Consider the following 17249-nt stretch of genomic DNA (forward strand, 5'->3'; position numbering starts at 1 on the left):
AGTCCAGGTCATCAATACACAACCACAGCAGCTGCAGTCCTTATAGTGACGTGCATAGAATACCACTACATACTTCCTGCCAATCTGGAAAGAAAACCGCCATGACTTTATATTTTGTCACTCAGCCAATTTTGCACCCATGCTGCTGCTATTCCCTTGATCCCATGAGCTTTAATTTTGCTAACAAGGCTATTAAGTGATACATTAGCAAACATCTTTGGAAAGTCTCTAAAAAACAAAGACATCATTCACTTCATCTCTCCTGTCTTTCACTTCACCGTAAAGAACTTAAACTAATTAATCAAACATGGTTTATCTTTAATAAATCAGAGCTGAATTTCATTTATTAGCCCATATATTCCAAATAGCAATTAATTTCCTCTTAGCTAAAAACACCAACCATCATTGATGTTAGGCTGATTTGTCTCGCTTTCAAAAAAATGGGAGTGTAACATTTAGAGTTGTCTCCATGTCCAAGAGGGACTGTGGGCAGAGCATTGCAATGTTGACTTTTACTTCCCTCAGTAACCTAGGATGCAGGTCATCTAAACGAGGTGACATCTTAATGACTGCGATATAAAAAAAAGTATCACCTTTTTATTTATTTTATCCAATCTGATAGATCTGCTGCCTTCTGCTTTACTGACTTGCTCACAGCATCCTATCTGGGTGAGGGCGATGCAATTATTTAGTTCTTGAGCCATGCCTTCTGCCTCTAAGAATTCCTTTTATAGTCCCTGGCCAGCTCTACTTTTAATATGAGAATCTTTTAAATGCCATCATTTTTAAGATACAGTTTTTCTCAGAATTTCAATCCACACAACAGAGTTCAATGTTCAATCTTCCCTCACCATGAAATTTGATATTTTTCTTTTCCATTCTTCCCTCCACCCCGGCAATTTAAATTCTCTGTTTCTATGTACATTTTCACTCATTGTAAAAACAAACTGTAAACAACAGATTTTTCTGAAATCAGTCTTGATACACTATAATCAGTTAACAGACGTGCACTTCTGTAAGACAAAGATTACCTGACTGCGCTACAATGCTCCTGAGCCACAGTAATCTACTGTGATAGAGGACTCACAATATTTTTCATTTTTATGTACTGCACAACATGTTATTGCACTTTGTTTTATAACCCAGTGGGACAAATTTCCAGGATATGGCATATACATGTGTACAAAACAGACAATCTGCAAACTTATGATGCACAAACAACAAACAAACTCTGAATGCAGGTGATGCAAATAGTACAAAAAAAGCATACAAGCAAGGATCACCAGTACAGAGAGGAAGTTATTCTATTTGCACAGTTAGTTTCATGAATAAATCATTGTTCTAAAATCAAAAAAGGAAGTAAATTCAGTAAAGGTATAAAAGAGATAAGCAAAAAGATAAAAACGGAAGCAAAACGAGAAGTTGAGATGACAACATTCACTTAGTTGCTACATTTAAAACAAAATAAGAATGGAATTATAGTATGGATTGCATGAATGCTAGAAGCACTTCAATTTTATGATTCTGTACTTTGAACACAGTAACACACAGGCACACTGAAAAGCAAACATTAAAAGGCAATTGATTTTTAGCTGATGGACTGGGCTTTGCATTATACACCCAGAAGATTTTCCACTGGAACTGGTGTATGTGAATGTGGAAAACAACATGGTATTTTCCATGGGACCAATTCTGACAGGGGACTCCGCACTGCTCATGTGTTGACAGGTAAAGAGATACTGTGTTTGTACCATCTGCACTCATGGAATGCTTGATGTGAGGGTTGCCCATCAGGCTTGGCTGACAGAAATCAGAAATCGACGACAGGGACCATGGACATCTAAAGATCCCTATCAAAATGCTGCAACACACAGGTTAATTAATTACATTATTCAAACTGTATTCAATCTCACAGGAATTACCACAGAATTGTTCACCCATATGTGAAAGGTGTTAGTAATACGTTTGGGTTTTATGGCGTCCCTACCATGCCAGAATCACATACTAATTTGAGATAGGGGCTGGACTGCTAAGTTATCAGGTCCTAATGAATTTTCACAGAGTCATAGAGATGTACAGCATGGAAACAGACCCTTCGGTCCAACTAATCCATGCTGACCAGGTATCCGAACCTAATCTAGTCCCATTTGCCAGCACTTGGCCCATATCCCTCTAAATCCTTCCTATTCATATACCCATCCTGATGCCTCTTAAATGCTGCAATTGTGTCACTCTCCACCACTTCCTCTGGCAGCTCATTCTATACATGCACAACCCTCTGTGTGAAAAAGTTTCCCCCTAGGACCCTTTTATATCTTTCCCCTCTCACCCTAAACCTATGATTCCTGAAGAAGGGTTTATGCCCGAAACGTCGATTCTCCTGCTCCTTGGATGCTGCCTGACCTGCTGCACTTTTCCAGCAACACATTTTTCAGCCCTAAACCTATGCTCTCTAGTTTTGGACTCCCCGACCCCAGGGAAAAGACTTTGTCTATTTATCTTATCCATGCTCCTCATGATTTTGTAAACCTATGTAAGGTCACCCCTCAGCCTCCGATGCTCCAGGGAAAACAGCCCCAGCCTATTCAGTCTCTCCCTATAGCTCAAATCCTCCAACCCTGGCAACATCCTTGTAAATCTTTTCTGAACCCTTTCAAGTCTCGCAACATCTTTCCGATAGGAAGGAAACCAGAATTTTATGCAATATTCCAAAAGTGGCTTAACCAACATCCTGTACAGCCACAACATGACCTCCCAACTCCTGTACTCAATACTCCTGACCAATAAAGGAAAGCATACCAAATGCCTTCTTCACTATGCTATCTACCTTCAATTCAGCATTCGAGAAACTATGAAACTGAACTCCAAGGTCTCCTTGTTCAGCAAAACACCCTAGGACCTTATCATTAAGTGTATAAGTCCTGCTAAGATTTGCTTTTCCAAAATGCAACACCTCACATTTATCTAAATTTAACTCCATCTGCTACTCGTCAGCCCATTGGCCCATTAAATCAAGATCCTGCTGTACTCTGAGGTAACCGTCTTTGCTGTCCACGACACCTCCAGTTTTGGTGTCATCTGCAAGCTTACTAACTATATCTCCTATGTTCACATCCAAATCATTTATGAAAATGACAAAAAGTAGTGGACCCAGCACCGATCCTTGTGGCACTCCACTGGATATAGGCCTCCAATTTAAATAGCAAACCACTTAAAATGTTTTGTTGAACAGCAGAACACAAAATATTTTCCAAAAATTCTTTGAAATTATATGAAAGAAATTGAGTTAAAAATACAATTAGCTAAAAGCCACTTAGCTCATGTGTAACAGGAGAATCCTTAGAACCATAAAGAAAGCCAACATATGTTGGCTGATAGGACTGACAGTCTTTGTAGACTGAAACGTCAGTGCAATGCTGCTTACCTTGTCTGATAAACGTAAAAGATCTGATAGCACAATTTGAAAAGTGGTGGAGTTCTCCTCATTCCTAGATAATATTTATGCCTCAATTGGAAGCACTCAGTGTACTTGACCAGTAACTACAAAGCTGGGTTCTACAGTTGTCGATACTTTAACAATATAAATTCCCATCATGCTGAATCCAAGGAAGGGCCTGAATTACAAACTCAAATCTTGCAAAGGGATTTGAACACAACTTTCTGGTTTACAGGAAAGCTTACCTTCAATTGAGCAAAACTAACAGGTAGTCAAAACAAGTGCAGGTAGCCAAAACATGGTAGAGTTTCATGGATACGACAATTGTGTTTCTACAAACAGGATAGCCAGCAGGCACAAAAGGGCTTTTTGACTATATTTGGTGTCTGACATTAAAACAAGTGTAACCATGTAGGAGACAGAAATCAATATCATGTAAGTTTACACATTCCTCTTAGCATAAGTGATGTTGCTGCAATGGTTGCAATTTACATATGGCAGAAGCTGCAATTTTAATTTGAAAATTACAACTACCCATCACCATGTCTCCTAGTCCTTTCCAGTTACAATCAGATAAAATTGGAGGGGACATAGAAACAATAACCAGCAGAAATGCTGGTTTCTTAATACATGTAGTGTCAGAGCTGAGAAATGACCCACAAATATATTAAGCAGTTTAAGAGAATCCAAAGATCAAGCAAAGTTAAAATTGTGAATCTCAAAGATTTCAATATTATAGGTGGAAATGAAAAAGGCAAGAGCATGAAAACTTAAAACATCATGTTTCAAGAAACAGCAATACAAAACTCACGAAGCAGTGTATAAAAGAGATATTTACATGTGGCAAAGTGCAGAGGGATTTCAGTGGAAACTGTGTGCGTTACAAATATAACAAATGAATAGATCCAGAATCTATTTCCACACCTGCTACTTTATATTTTCTATTGTCTTTGTGTGGCATGTTCGCACTTGATGTGGCCAGAGACTAAATCTCTGTGTTGCTGATTGTGTCTCTTGGGCCTAATTGTTTGCAACAAGTAATTAAACATTTTGCTTGGTTGAAATATGTTCCAATATCCAAACATAACCATTTGTTTATAGCTAATTCAATATCAAATGTGTTATATATATCAAATAAAAACATGATTCCTATCATGTACTTTTAGAAGCAATTAAAATGCAATTCAGCTTTTATATCTGTTAAATTTGCTACAAATGAAAATCTCAGAATGATGTGTATCCATGTCTGCGAATACAGACAGACAATATGTTTTGTGATAAAGTCTGTTTGTTTAGAAACATTTCCCAGGTGAATTTAACTCAAATGTTACAAGATCTATTTTTAAACAGAGATGTGAGCTGTAGAGCTCAATGCATGTCTATGAGGAGAAGCGGCAACTTAATGGTTTATTGATACCAAGCTTGAACATAAACAAATGCAATGGAATTACATGGGAAAATACACAAAGGGAGAAAAAAATCATTGGCAGAGATTTGAAATTAACTTTGCTATAAAGGCAACTAGAATTTTGAAGCATTTCCCAATGGTTTATTATTTGATATTGAAATATTGGAACCTAATAGTTGGACAATGCATTCTGTTCCAATGCATACATAATACAATTACCAACAGTTCCAAATAACTTAGCTCCTCCATGTAGAAGAACTTACGGTTCTCTGGTTTACAGAATCTACTTCATTGGAAGCATTAATTGCTACTTTGCTACTTGCGTGATAAACTTTGTTTGTTTTCTTAAATTTATCTTTACTATCTGGTTTATCTTGAAGTAAACCTCAGACCACGTTAAGTGTGGACACACTGCAGACTCAAAGTAGAAAATTTAAAATAGATTAGGAATCTTCCAGATCCAGGTTACATGTCACAGTCAACCTTTTGTAAGTTAAAGATACAAACTTAAAATTTCATCAGTCTTTTTGCAGAGTTCAACTCTCTGTTCTACAGCTCATCTTTAATAGTTGACAAATAAGCTAAATATATAGAAATTGTTCTTTTATTTGAAATCAGTGTTTGTTTTCAGTTAGTGCTCTCCATTGACTGGAAAACCGGATTTTTAAATTACTGAAAGAAATCTTAAAACAATTCCTCCCACTTGGAAAATGAGAGCTGAACATCCAAGGGAAAAAAGAAAGAAAAATAAAAATGTTGAAGCTTTTTTTCAGAAGAATAGATTAGATTAACAGGCCTAAGTAAAATAAAATGAATACAATAGGAAAGAATGCAAGAAAAAGAAACACTAGGTGAAATATATGTTCATTTTAAGTTCTGATTTTTTTCTGTTAATTTGCTAAGTGTTTTCACCAACAGCTTCATTATATTAAGGAAACACACTGTTACACAGGACAATACACTTTAGATTATTCCAATATATACCACAACAACAGAATAGACCCATAGAGTAGTTGCAACACAGGAGATGGCCCTTTGGTCTGTTGAGTCCAAGCTATTTCTTCGCAAGTGCAATTCACCTAGTCCTCCATAACCTTGCAGACACCTACTCTTCAAATATTTATCCAAATGTCTTTTGAAAGGCATAAATATACCAAATTCCACCATACTCTCAGGCAGTACCTTGCAGATCATAGAATCAGATAGCACAGAATAGGCCTATCAACATGTCATATCTGCATTGAAAAAAACTATTCTAAATCTACGCTACACTGCCACCTCTGTGCACTTTATCTGTAGCCTCAAATGTTATGACATTTAAAGTGCTCATTTTAGTACCATTTAAAAGTTGAGGTTTTTCACCTCAATCACCCTTCCAGGCCACACATTCCAGCTCCTAATCATCTGCTGTGGAAAAAAGCCTTTCATTGTGTTGCTGCTGGTACTTTTGTCAATATTCCATGATTCTCAACCATAACAATGGAAAAGCATGCCCTTGCTCCGCTGTGATCATTCATAGGTTGATGAGACATTATCAAATTTTGTTGTAACCTTACTTAAGGACAGCCCCAGCATCTCTAATCCATTGTCCTTGGATCCATTTGTGCAATCCTTCCTGCCCTTCACATCCTTCTGTGTGATGCCCAAACGTAGACACACCATACAGTTGAAGACAACAATGGGGTCCAAATCTGTATGCTTGTTAACGGAGTTGCAGCTTGAACTCCAATAACAAGTACATAGATTTGGACCCCATTTACCAACCTTAGAAACAGAATCGGAAATGATATCACCCACCACAAGAATCCAAGACACACAAATAGCAAGTGGGACCAACACTTCACCTTGATGACATTACCTAGCATGGTGATGAAACATTTGAGAAAGAAACCCACTAGCTCAGCGAGCAAACCGACAACCTGATCTAAAATCTGAGCTACAAATCTTCTCCAAAATCTCAAACATCGGCAAATGTTGAAGTTATATCCTGCTCACCAAAATTTAGGTCATTAGTACAGATCAAGAAAAACAGTCATCCTAATATTGAACTCAAGGCAACCCTGCTAAATATAGACCAAAACAAAATTATCATTACTCTCTGTTAACTGTCAATGAACTAACCTTATACCCAGGTAGTCACCGCCCATTTTATTTCATGAGTTTTGATTTTTCTGACAAGTCCTTAATGTGGCACTTCATAAAATGCCTCTTCAAAGTCAATGTGTGCAACAATCACACTGCCTCATCAATTCGGTGTTAATTGATCAAAAACTAAAGCATGTTAAGTATCCATGCTGGCTTTTCCCAATTTGATCTATATTTTCTCAAATGATGTTAATTTAATCCTGAAAAGCAAACTAGCTTGACATTGCTGGACTTATATCTTTATACTGCTTGTTGAACATGATCATAACACCTGCGATCCTCCAGTCCTCTGACACCACCCTGAGGCTAAAGATTGGCAAATTATGCTCAGTGCCTCTCTAAGTTCCATTCTCTCATCCTTCTGTACCTGCTGCTGCACTGGATTCAGTTCTGGGGACTTAAGTACAGCCAACTTTGCTGAATCACAAATTTCTATCAACTAATTTCTATCATCCAGACTCTCAACTATCTCATTCTTCAGACTTGGGGAGCATCTATTTTTATGACAAATATGTAAAATACTCACTTAATATGTGTTACTCCCTCTGCCCAAATTTTATGTTTGGTACCTAATCAGTTCCAGTGCTCCTTTAATTACCATTTTATGACTTTTACATTTTGGTTAGCTTCAAGTCCCTTCTCATAGTCTATGCTTTTATTTTAACTTCCCCAGAATTTAGTATGTTCAACATCGTTCTCACTTGCATAATCAACCTGCATCTGCCATATACACCCTTTTATGGTAAATAAGACCACGATATGTAGACCATTTGATCCATAGAGTCTGCTTTGTTATTCACTGAGATCATGGCTGACCCGATGATCCTCAGCTCAACTTTTCTGGCTTTTCACCATTACCCTTGATCATCTCACTGATCAAAAAGTAACTGTCGACCTCAGTCTTAAAGATACTTAATGGTTTAGCCTCTACAGATTCTGCAGTAACAAATCCTACAAATTCATACTCAGAGAGAATAAATAATTCATCATCTCTATTTAAAATGGGTGAGCCCTTGAGTAGCCCAACCTACTCAACATCACCTTGTAAATAAATCTCACCTTACTCAGAATCAACCTGTCTCCAACACCAATATTTTTTTTCAGATAAGGGGCCAAAAATGGGTACACTGGGCTGGTCTGACTAGTGCCTTGTACTGTTTTAGCAAGAGCTCTCTATTTACAAACCCCAAATCTTCAATTAAAAGGACAACTGTCCGCTTGGTTTCCCTATTAAAACCTGAAATTGAATGTCAGATTTGTGTGATTTGTACACGTTGACACCCAAATCTCTCTTGTATCCTTGCTGCCACAATGTTAACTTCACATTTTTCTGCATTATATTCCATTTTCTGTTTTCACCCCCTCATTCAATTTGTCTACATCCCTCTGCAGACTTTGAGCTACCTTTAAGACTTTTGTGTTATCTGCAAACCCAATGATAGTCCATTCATTTCCATCAACCAAGCCATTAAACATATATTGTAAATTATTATGGATTCTGCACAGCTCCCTGTGGTACTTCACTTGCTAAAGGTTCCCAGCCTGAAAATGACTGCCTTATCTCAACTCTGTCTTTTATAACTTAGCCAATTCTCTACACATGCTATATACTAACTAAGTACCATAGACTCTATTGCATTAAGTAACCTTACCAAAGATACCTTATCCAAAGCCTTTTGGAAATTCAAATATATTACATTTACTGGGTCTCCTTTATCTGTCTTGTTTGTTTGGTCCTCAAAAGAATAATAATGAATTTGTTAGGCTTGATTTCCCTCCATGAAGCCACGTTGACTCTACTCAATTATGTTATGTCAAATGTGAAGTTGATTGACCTATAGTTACCATCTTCATTTATGAATAAGGATGCTATACTGGCAGCTTTCCAATCTTCTGATATTTTCGCAGAATTGAAGAATTCTTGAAAGATTACTATCAATACACCCACTCTTTCAATAACTATTGCCTTTTAAATTCTCAGATGCATTCATCTGGTCCAGGGGACCTACTGGCCCTGAACCACACTAATTTCCCTAATACTTTTTCTCCAGTGATAATTATTGCATTTACTGACTCCGTCTCTTTAGCCTTGTGATTATTTAGTATTTTTGGAACGTTATGAGTGTCCTCTTCTGTTACGCAGGGAGCTCAGCCTTTGTTCTATGTGCCCTCTGTGGAAATACCCCCTGACTGTAAAGGATATCACCCTTTATACTATGTTCTGTTTAGCCTGCCAATATTTGATTCCAACTTATGTGGACCAAATTCCATCTCAGCCCATTGAAACTGGCCTTCCTTTAATTAGTTCATTACATCTCTGATGTTCTTTGTCTTTTTCCATGGCTAACCTAAATCTTATGGTGCTATGATCACTGCCCACAAACTGTTCCCAAATAGTAGAGGTTTTCAAAATCATGAAAAGACTGGACAGATAGGGTAAAATTTTCATTGGTTTAAGTATCAAATGCAAAAGAGTTGATAATTTAAGGTTATTGGATAAAGAAGTATTAGCAACATGACGGTGTTTTTCATGCAATAAGTTGTTAGAACCCTAAATGCACTGCCTGAGTGTGTGGTGAGGAATGTTCAATCAAGCAATTCAAGAGGAAATTAGATCATCATCTGGTAAAGACCATGCAGAGCCATGGGGAGAAGATGGGTGAATGGCACTGCATGAATATCTTCTTTGGGGAACCAGCACAGAGGTAACAGCATGATTCTGCGACACTTGTTCCACTTGATTTTCCCATTCCCAAGAACCAGATTCAATTTAAAAACTAAGATTTAATACATTAAAGCAACAAATCTTGATAGTACAGAACTAAATTCATATTTGAGCTATAACGAACATACCAGAGTTCCAAATCCAAGGGTCCAAAAGTGCTCATTCCTCACTTCGAGAACGCCATCTAGAGTGGAGACCTAAAACAAGGGCATTCAACATTTATGTGCACAGTATTGATTCAAGTTTATTTACAGACATTTGTAAATAACAAACACAAATAAGATCTGATCATCTTAACAAACCTGACAATTTACCTGCTTATAAAAGCACACAAAAGTGTGTTCTGATTTCCAAAGAGCACATTATATGCGTGCGCTATTGTCAAAATACCTTTATCTTTCATAATAATTTCAACATATTCATGATAGACATGGCAGACAAACTAAAGTTGGAAGCCAATGCACTCCCTTTCCTGCTTGCTTTGTGTTGTCACAGTTTCACCATTAGCTAGGACTGCAGCATATCATCCTACAGCTTAACTGCTCATCTCACTTGAGGCAGAGGCATGTTGTCATAGGACACTACATCCTGCCATCATATTCATCATCATGGACCAACATATCATCACCAATCCAGATGGAGCAAATTGAATTTGAAGTTTAAATTGACCTCAAAACCACATGGCTGAAAGCCAAGTGCTGTTACTACCATGCCTCCAGTGAATCAACATTTGTGATTCAATGCTATCTGAGAATCTAGAGTTCACACTAATTATTTTTTCACAAATACTTATGAGGATATTGACAGTACTTCAACTTCTACATGGGAGGGGCATGGCAGTGACCTCTGAACGCCATCCTCTATCCTCTCCTCCCAACTTCCTTCACTTTATCAGATGATAAAAATGACTTTCCTTCTTATTCCTGGGGTCCAGCACAGAGTGAAACATTACATGGTCTCCAACAACTTACATTGCTAGTCTTACTAATTTAGGTAATCACCTCAAGGAAAACTTTTCATTTATATATTAATTTTCATGTCCTCAGGATATTCTGAAAAACATTCAGCAAATTAAACACTGCTGCAGTACAGGGAGTGCCTTTTCATATGAATTATAGAAACTTAACATGCAGGTACGACAAGAAATTAGAAAAGGAAATAGTACACACGCCTATTTCCAATCCATATGTTCATAAATGAGGCCCAGATCATGTGAAAAAGTATTAAAATATGGATAAAATGTTACTGCAATTTTTAAGTTGCTTAGTAATAATTCATACCTCTCTTAAAAGTTTGTCCAGTTGTCCTATCACATGTGAAGGTGTTGTCTGTTTTAAAAAAAAATCCAGTGTACTTTTAGAAATATTAGAGGCACAGCAGCAAGCTCAATTATGAATACTTATGCAGGAAATATACTTATTCACAAAATGAATTATTTTGCCTCTCCTCATTTTCAATTCCTTGTTACTGATGAAACAGTCAGTTCTTTTCTAATGCAATGGTTGTGCTCCTCTATAACCCTGGGGTTACAGAAAAATTGTTCTTTAGAAGCAGTGCTTCTTTAGAAGTGTTGGTGATGTAATTGCATTACAGTCAACACACGTTTTAAAAGTTTGTGCTTTAGAATAATGCCTCCAATTTGTCAATCACATTACAGCGAAGTAGTGTTAACAAAACATGCGTTATAGCAGAATGATCTGTACCATTCTCAAATTCTGCCACTGAAACCCAACAAGAGAGAAAAGGTAAGCCTTTAATGCTGTATGATGTAATTATTACATAAATACTCTTAATCCATCACCTTAAAGTTGGTTCCATCTTGACTAAAACAGTGTCAGACCTGTTTCATCATTGTTAGAGCATTTACATTTTTTTCCTCTAAACCTAATCTAGGTTTTTTGGAAAAATAAAGCAAATTGAAATAGATATTGTATGATTATTTTCTGCATTAAATAATGTCTTAATGAGATCCTATTTATACAAAACAATTGCTCTTAGTCACATGGGAAATTAATAGTCTGCATTACTGACGTTTTAGCAAGAACTTGATTTACAGATAACGACAGACTGAGTTTCTATTTCACAAGGTTGGGCATGAGGCAAGAGGATTCTTACCTGAAGCAGAACCTTTCCACTATAGACACTCATAGGATACATGGTGCCAAATGTCATAACAGCAATGGCTATAGCTGAGGCTGTGTCCACTGCAAAATAATTACTGAAAATAAAGACAAAAAATATTGGTGGTCAAAAGATAAAAATACACTTCTCATAGCTAGTTAAAATACCACATGTACTTCAACATAAATAAATGTGAGGTACTAAAGTAGGTTTGTGATAGGGTGAGATATTCATCCTTGCTGGACTGTCAGCTCTTAATGAGCTGATTGGCAGATGATTGGGTGATTTACCTTTGTAGTTGAGGTGATATGTGCATCACCAATTAAAATGCAGAATCTCAGAACTATTACAGCACAGGGCGATGAAACTTAACAATTGCATCTGCACTGGCTCTCTCCACGAGAACCAACCTTGTGTATTTCCTCTACCCCCTTCCTGCAACCTTTCATATTATTCCTTTTAAATAAAAGTATAATTCCCTTCTGATGCCTTGATTGAGCCTGCCTCCGCCAAACACTGAGACGGCACATTCCATACTAACCCCAACCACTAACATACACACCTGTCCCCACAGTTAGAAAAAGTATCAGAATATTTTGCTCTAAGAAACTAAATAAACATATTAGCGAGATTACAAGTCAGTACATTGATTTAAAATTTTAACAAAACAACACACTAGAATATCTGTGGGTATACAGGAACATAGAAACTATGTGCAGCAGTAGACCATTCAGCTTTGAGTCTGCTTCATCATTCAAAATGATCATGGGTGAGTGTACAAATCATTACCCTCTTCCTGCTTTTTCCCAATGGCTTTTGATCCCTTTAGCCCCAAGACTGATTGCATCTAAATTGGAAGAGAACTAATATACTGGCAGGGAGATTTGCTAGAGCTGCTTGGGAGGATTTAAACTAGTAAGGTGGGACCCAGGGAGATAGTGAGGAAAGAGAACAGAAGCAAGTTAAGCAGTCAGGGCAGGCAGGGACAAAGCAGAGAACAAGGTAGGACTGATAAATTAAACTGCATTTATTTCAATGCAAGGGGCCTAACAAGGAAGGCAGATGAACTCAGGGCATGGTTAGGAAAATGGGACTGATATCATAGCAATTACGGAAACATGGCTCAGGGATGGATAGGACTGGCAGCTTAATGTTCCAGGATACAAATGCTACAGGAAGGACAGAAAGGGAGGCAAGAGAGGAGGGGGAGTGACGTTTTTGATAAGGGATAGCATTACAGCTGTACTGAGGGAGGATATTCCTGGAAATACATCCAGGGAAGTTATTTGGGTGGAACTGAGAAATGAGAAAGGGATAATCACCTTAGTACGATTGTATTATAGACCCCTAATGCTCAGAGGGAAATTGAGAAACAAATTTGTAAAAAGATCTCAGTTATCTGTAAGAATAATAGGGTTGTTATGGCAGGGGATTTTAACTTTCCAAACATAGACTGGAACTGCCACAGTGTTGAGGGTTTAGATGGAGAGGAATTTGTTAAGTGTGCACAAGGAAATTTTCTGATTCAGTATGTGCACGAAAAGATGTAAAACTTGACCTACTCTTGGGAAATAAGGGAGGGCAGGTGACTGAGATGTCAGTGGGGGAGCACTTTGGGGCTAGCGACCATAATTCTATTAGTTTTAAAATAGTGATGGAAAAGGATAGACCAGATCTAAAAGTTGAAGATCTAAATTGGAGAAAGGCGAATTTTGATGGCATTAAGGAAGAACTTTCATTTGATAAATGGCAGAAAATGTTCGCAGGTAAAGGGATGGCAGGAAAATAGGAAACCTTCAGAAATGAGATAACGAGAGTCCAAAGATAGTGTGTTCCTGCTAGGAATAAAAGGAAAGACTGATAGGTGGAGGCAATGCTGGATGACTAAAAAAACTGAGAGTTTAATAAAGAAAAATAAGGAAGCATATGTCAGGTATAGACAGGACAGATTGAGTGAATCCTTAGAAAGTATAAAGGCAGTAGGAGTATTCTTAAAAGGGAAATCAGGATGGCGAAAAGGGAACATGAGATAGCTTTGGCAAATAGAATTAAGGAGAATCCAAAGGGTTTTTACAAATACATCCAGGACAAAAGGGTAACTAGGGAGAGATTAGGGCCCCTTAAAGATCAGCAAGGTAGCCTTTGCGTGGAGTTGCAAGAGATGGGGGAGATACTAAACAAGTATTTTGCATCAGTGCTTACTGTGGAGAAAGACATGGAAGATATAAAATGGAGGGAAATAGATGGTGGCATCTTGAAAAATGTCCACATTACAGAGGAGGAAGTGCTGGATGCCATGAAACACATAAAGGTGGATAAATCCCCAAGACCTGATCAAGTGTACACTAGAATTCTGTGGGAAGCTAGGGAAGCGATTGCTGGGCCTCTTGCTGAGATATTTGTATTATCAATAGTCACAGGTGAGGTGCCAGAAGACTGGAGGTTGGCTAACGTGGTGCCACTGTTTAAGAAGGGTGGTTAGGACAAGCCAAAGAACTACAGACCAATGAGCCTGACGTTGGTGGTGGGCAAGTTGTTGGAGGGAATCTTGAGGGACAGGATGTACATGTATTTGGAAAGGCAAGGATTGATTTGGGATAGTCAACATGGCTTTGTGCGTGGGAAATCGTGTCTCACAAACTTGATTGAGTTTTTTGAAGAAGTAACAAAGAGGATTGAAGAGGGCAAAGCAGTAGACATGATCTATATGGACTTCAGTAAGGCGTTCGACAAGGTTCCCCTTAGGAAACTGATTAACAAGGCTAGATCGCACGGAATACAGGGAGAACTAGCCATTTGGATACAGAGCTAGTTCAAAGGTCGTAGACAGAGGGTGGTGGTGGTGGAGGGTTGTTTTTCAGACTGGAGGTCTGTGACCAGTGGAGTGCTACAAGGATTGGTGCTGGGTCCTCGACTTTTTGTATTGAACATAAGTGATTTGGATACGAGCATAAGCGGTACAGTTAGTAAGTTTGCAGATGACAACAAAATTGAAAGTGTAGTGGACAGCGAAAGAGGTTACCTCAGATTACGATGGATTTCGACCAGATGGGCTGAGAAGTGGCAGATGGAGTTTAATTCAGATAAATGCGAGGTGCTGTATTTTGGGAAAGCAAATCTTAGCAGGACTTATACACTTCATGGTAAGTTACTCTGGACTGTTGCTGAACAAAGAGACCTTGGAGTTGCAGGTAGACATTTGGTATGCTTTCCTTTATTGGCCAGTGTATTGAATATAGGCATTGGGAGGTCATGTTGCGGTCGTACAGGACATTGATTAGGCCACTTTTAGAATATTGCATGCAATTCTGGTCTCCTTCCTATCGGAAGATGTTGTGAAATTTGAAAGGGTTCAGAAAAGATTTACAAGGATGTTGCTAGGGTTGGAGGATTCCAGCTTTAGGGAGAGACTGAACAGGCTGGGGCTGTTTTCCCTGGAGCGTCAAAGGCTGAAGGGTGACCTTACAGAGGTTTACAAAATCATGAGGAGCACGGATAGGATAAATAGACAAAGTATTTTCCCTCGAGTGGGGGAGCCCAGAACTAGAACCCATAGGTTTAGGGTGAGATGGGAAAGATACAGAAGAGATCTATGGGACAACTTTTTCACGCAGAGGGTGGTAAATATATGAAATGAGCTGCCAGAGGAAGTGGTGGAGTCTGGTACAATTGCACCATTTAAAAGGCATATGGATGGGTATGTGAATAGGAAGGGTTTGGAAGGATATGGGCCGGGTCCTCACGGGTAGGACTAGATTGGGTTGGGATATCTGGTCGGCATGGATGAGTTGGACCGAAGGATCTGTTTCTGTGCTATACGTCTCAATGACTCCTTTCTGACAGTAGTTCTGTGACCTCAATGTTTTCTATGGCAGAGAATTCCACAGGCTCACCTCAATCTGGTGAAAAAAGTCTTATCTCTGTCTAAGTGACCTATTCTGTATCATTAAACGTTGACCCCGGTTCTGGACCTTTTAAATATAATTGGGGTTAGGGCTTTAATTCAAAAGTAATAAAGCTATGTTAAATGTGGATAGGATCTGAAAAGGACACAAAAGGACTAGTGCAAACATGATTGACAAGGATGATAGCAAAACTGAGAGTGTTTAGCTATTTGAAAAGATTTAAAAGGTTTTTTCATTAGGAAAAGGACAACGTAGAGGTGACCTGATGGAGCCTCAAAAGTTATGAATGAGATGAGTAAAAGAATCTTTCAAATTGTAGAATAATTCAAAATTAGGGGTCATCAATACAAGATGAAAATTCAAAAGGGAAATAAAAATTACATTTTACTCAACAGTGGCTAGAATGTACATCTCACTGTCTCAGGATGTAGCTGAAACAAACAGATTAGATGAACACTGAATGAGCACATAAAAGAAAAAGGATTAGAAAAATTGCCTGAAAGGCAGAGATGAGGTGGATGGAATAATAGGAGATTTGTTAAAAATATAAGCATCACCACTGACTATTTGGGCGAAATGGCGAACATTTGTGCTGTATATTCCATGTAACATAGAACATACAAACATATGAGTTAAAGGAGATTACAGAGCTTGGGAGTAGGCAAGGCTCTGAAGGGAAAAGCATAGGTACAAGGGAATTTCAAATTTACAAGTAGCTAGTGTCATACTGGTCAACAAGGCATAAGTAAAGGTAAATATGATGGCTGTGTATGCAGATGAGCTTTGGATAAATTGGAATTCACAGAAAGTGGAGGATGCAAGACAAGCAAGTAATACATTAGATTAACGGACCCAAAAAATGTGGATAAGGGTTTTAACAACAGATGCTTTCTAGGATGTGGGGTTGGACATCACATGACTCCAGGTTTATTTGAAATCACAAGCTTTCAGTGGACTGCCCACTGACTGGGCAGTGGGCTGCCCTGTCACCTGACTTCGACCAAGTAGACACTAAAGCTGAGACTGAAGTGGGATATGTTGTGGAGGTGAAAATAGCAATCTTGGAGATTAATAAAAATCCAAGCTTGGAGCTGAATTTAGAACTGACCACACTGACAAAAGTGTTGTATTGCTTGGTTCATTCTAAGAAAAGAAGACATTGTCTGATATAGGCCAATAATGATTATTTCAGTCTTCTTAATGTTGAGGTGGAAGAATTTGACCAAATTAGGCTATTTTATGCATTTATGGGACATGGTGTTGCTGGCTGGCCAGCATTTATCACCCATCCCTAGTTGCCCTTGAGCTGACAGTGATGAGCTGCCTTCTTGAACCGCTGCAGTCCATTTTGCTGTAATTTGGAGGTGCTGATGTTGAGTTGGGGTGGCCAAAGTTAAAAATTGCACAACACCAGGTTATAGTCGAACAGGTTTATTTGGAAGCACTAGCTTTCAGATCACCACTCCTTCATCAGGTGGTTGGAATTCTAGGATTTTGACCCAGTGACAT

At 38.3% G+C, this 17249-nt stretch overlaps 1 protein-coding gene across 1 annotated transcript in view; it reads right to left on the minus strand.

Moving 5' to 3' along the window:
• slc30a6 (solute carrier family 30 member 6) overlaps positions 1–17249 on the minus strand; it is a 151721-nt gene that overhangs the window by 33373 nt on the left and 101099 nt on the right. The window contains exons 12-14 of the mRNA XM_060831338.1: positions 11830–11932; positions 10995–11042; positions 9843–9911 (exon numbers count right to left, since the gene is read on the minus strand). Of these exons, the coding sequence (XP_060687321.1) occupies positions 9843–9911; positions 10995–11042; positions 11830–11932 (220 nt within the window). The remainder of the gene's footprint in view (positions 1–9842; positions 9912–10994; positions 11043–11829; positions 11933–17249) is intronic.

Source organism: Hemiscyllium ocellatum, chromosome 10 (assembly GCF_020745735.1).
Source record: "Hemiscyllium ocellatum isolate sHemOce1 chromosome 10, sHemOce1.pat.X.cur, whole genome shotgun sequence".
NCBI lineage: Eukaryota > Metazoa > Chordata > Chondrichthyes > Orectolobiformes > Hemiscylliidae > Hemiscyllium > Hemiscyllium ocellatum.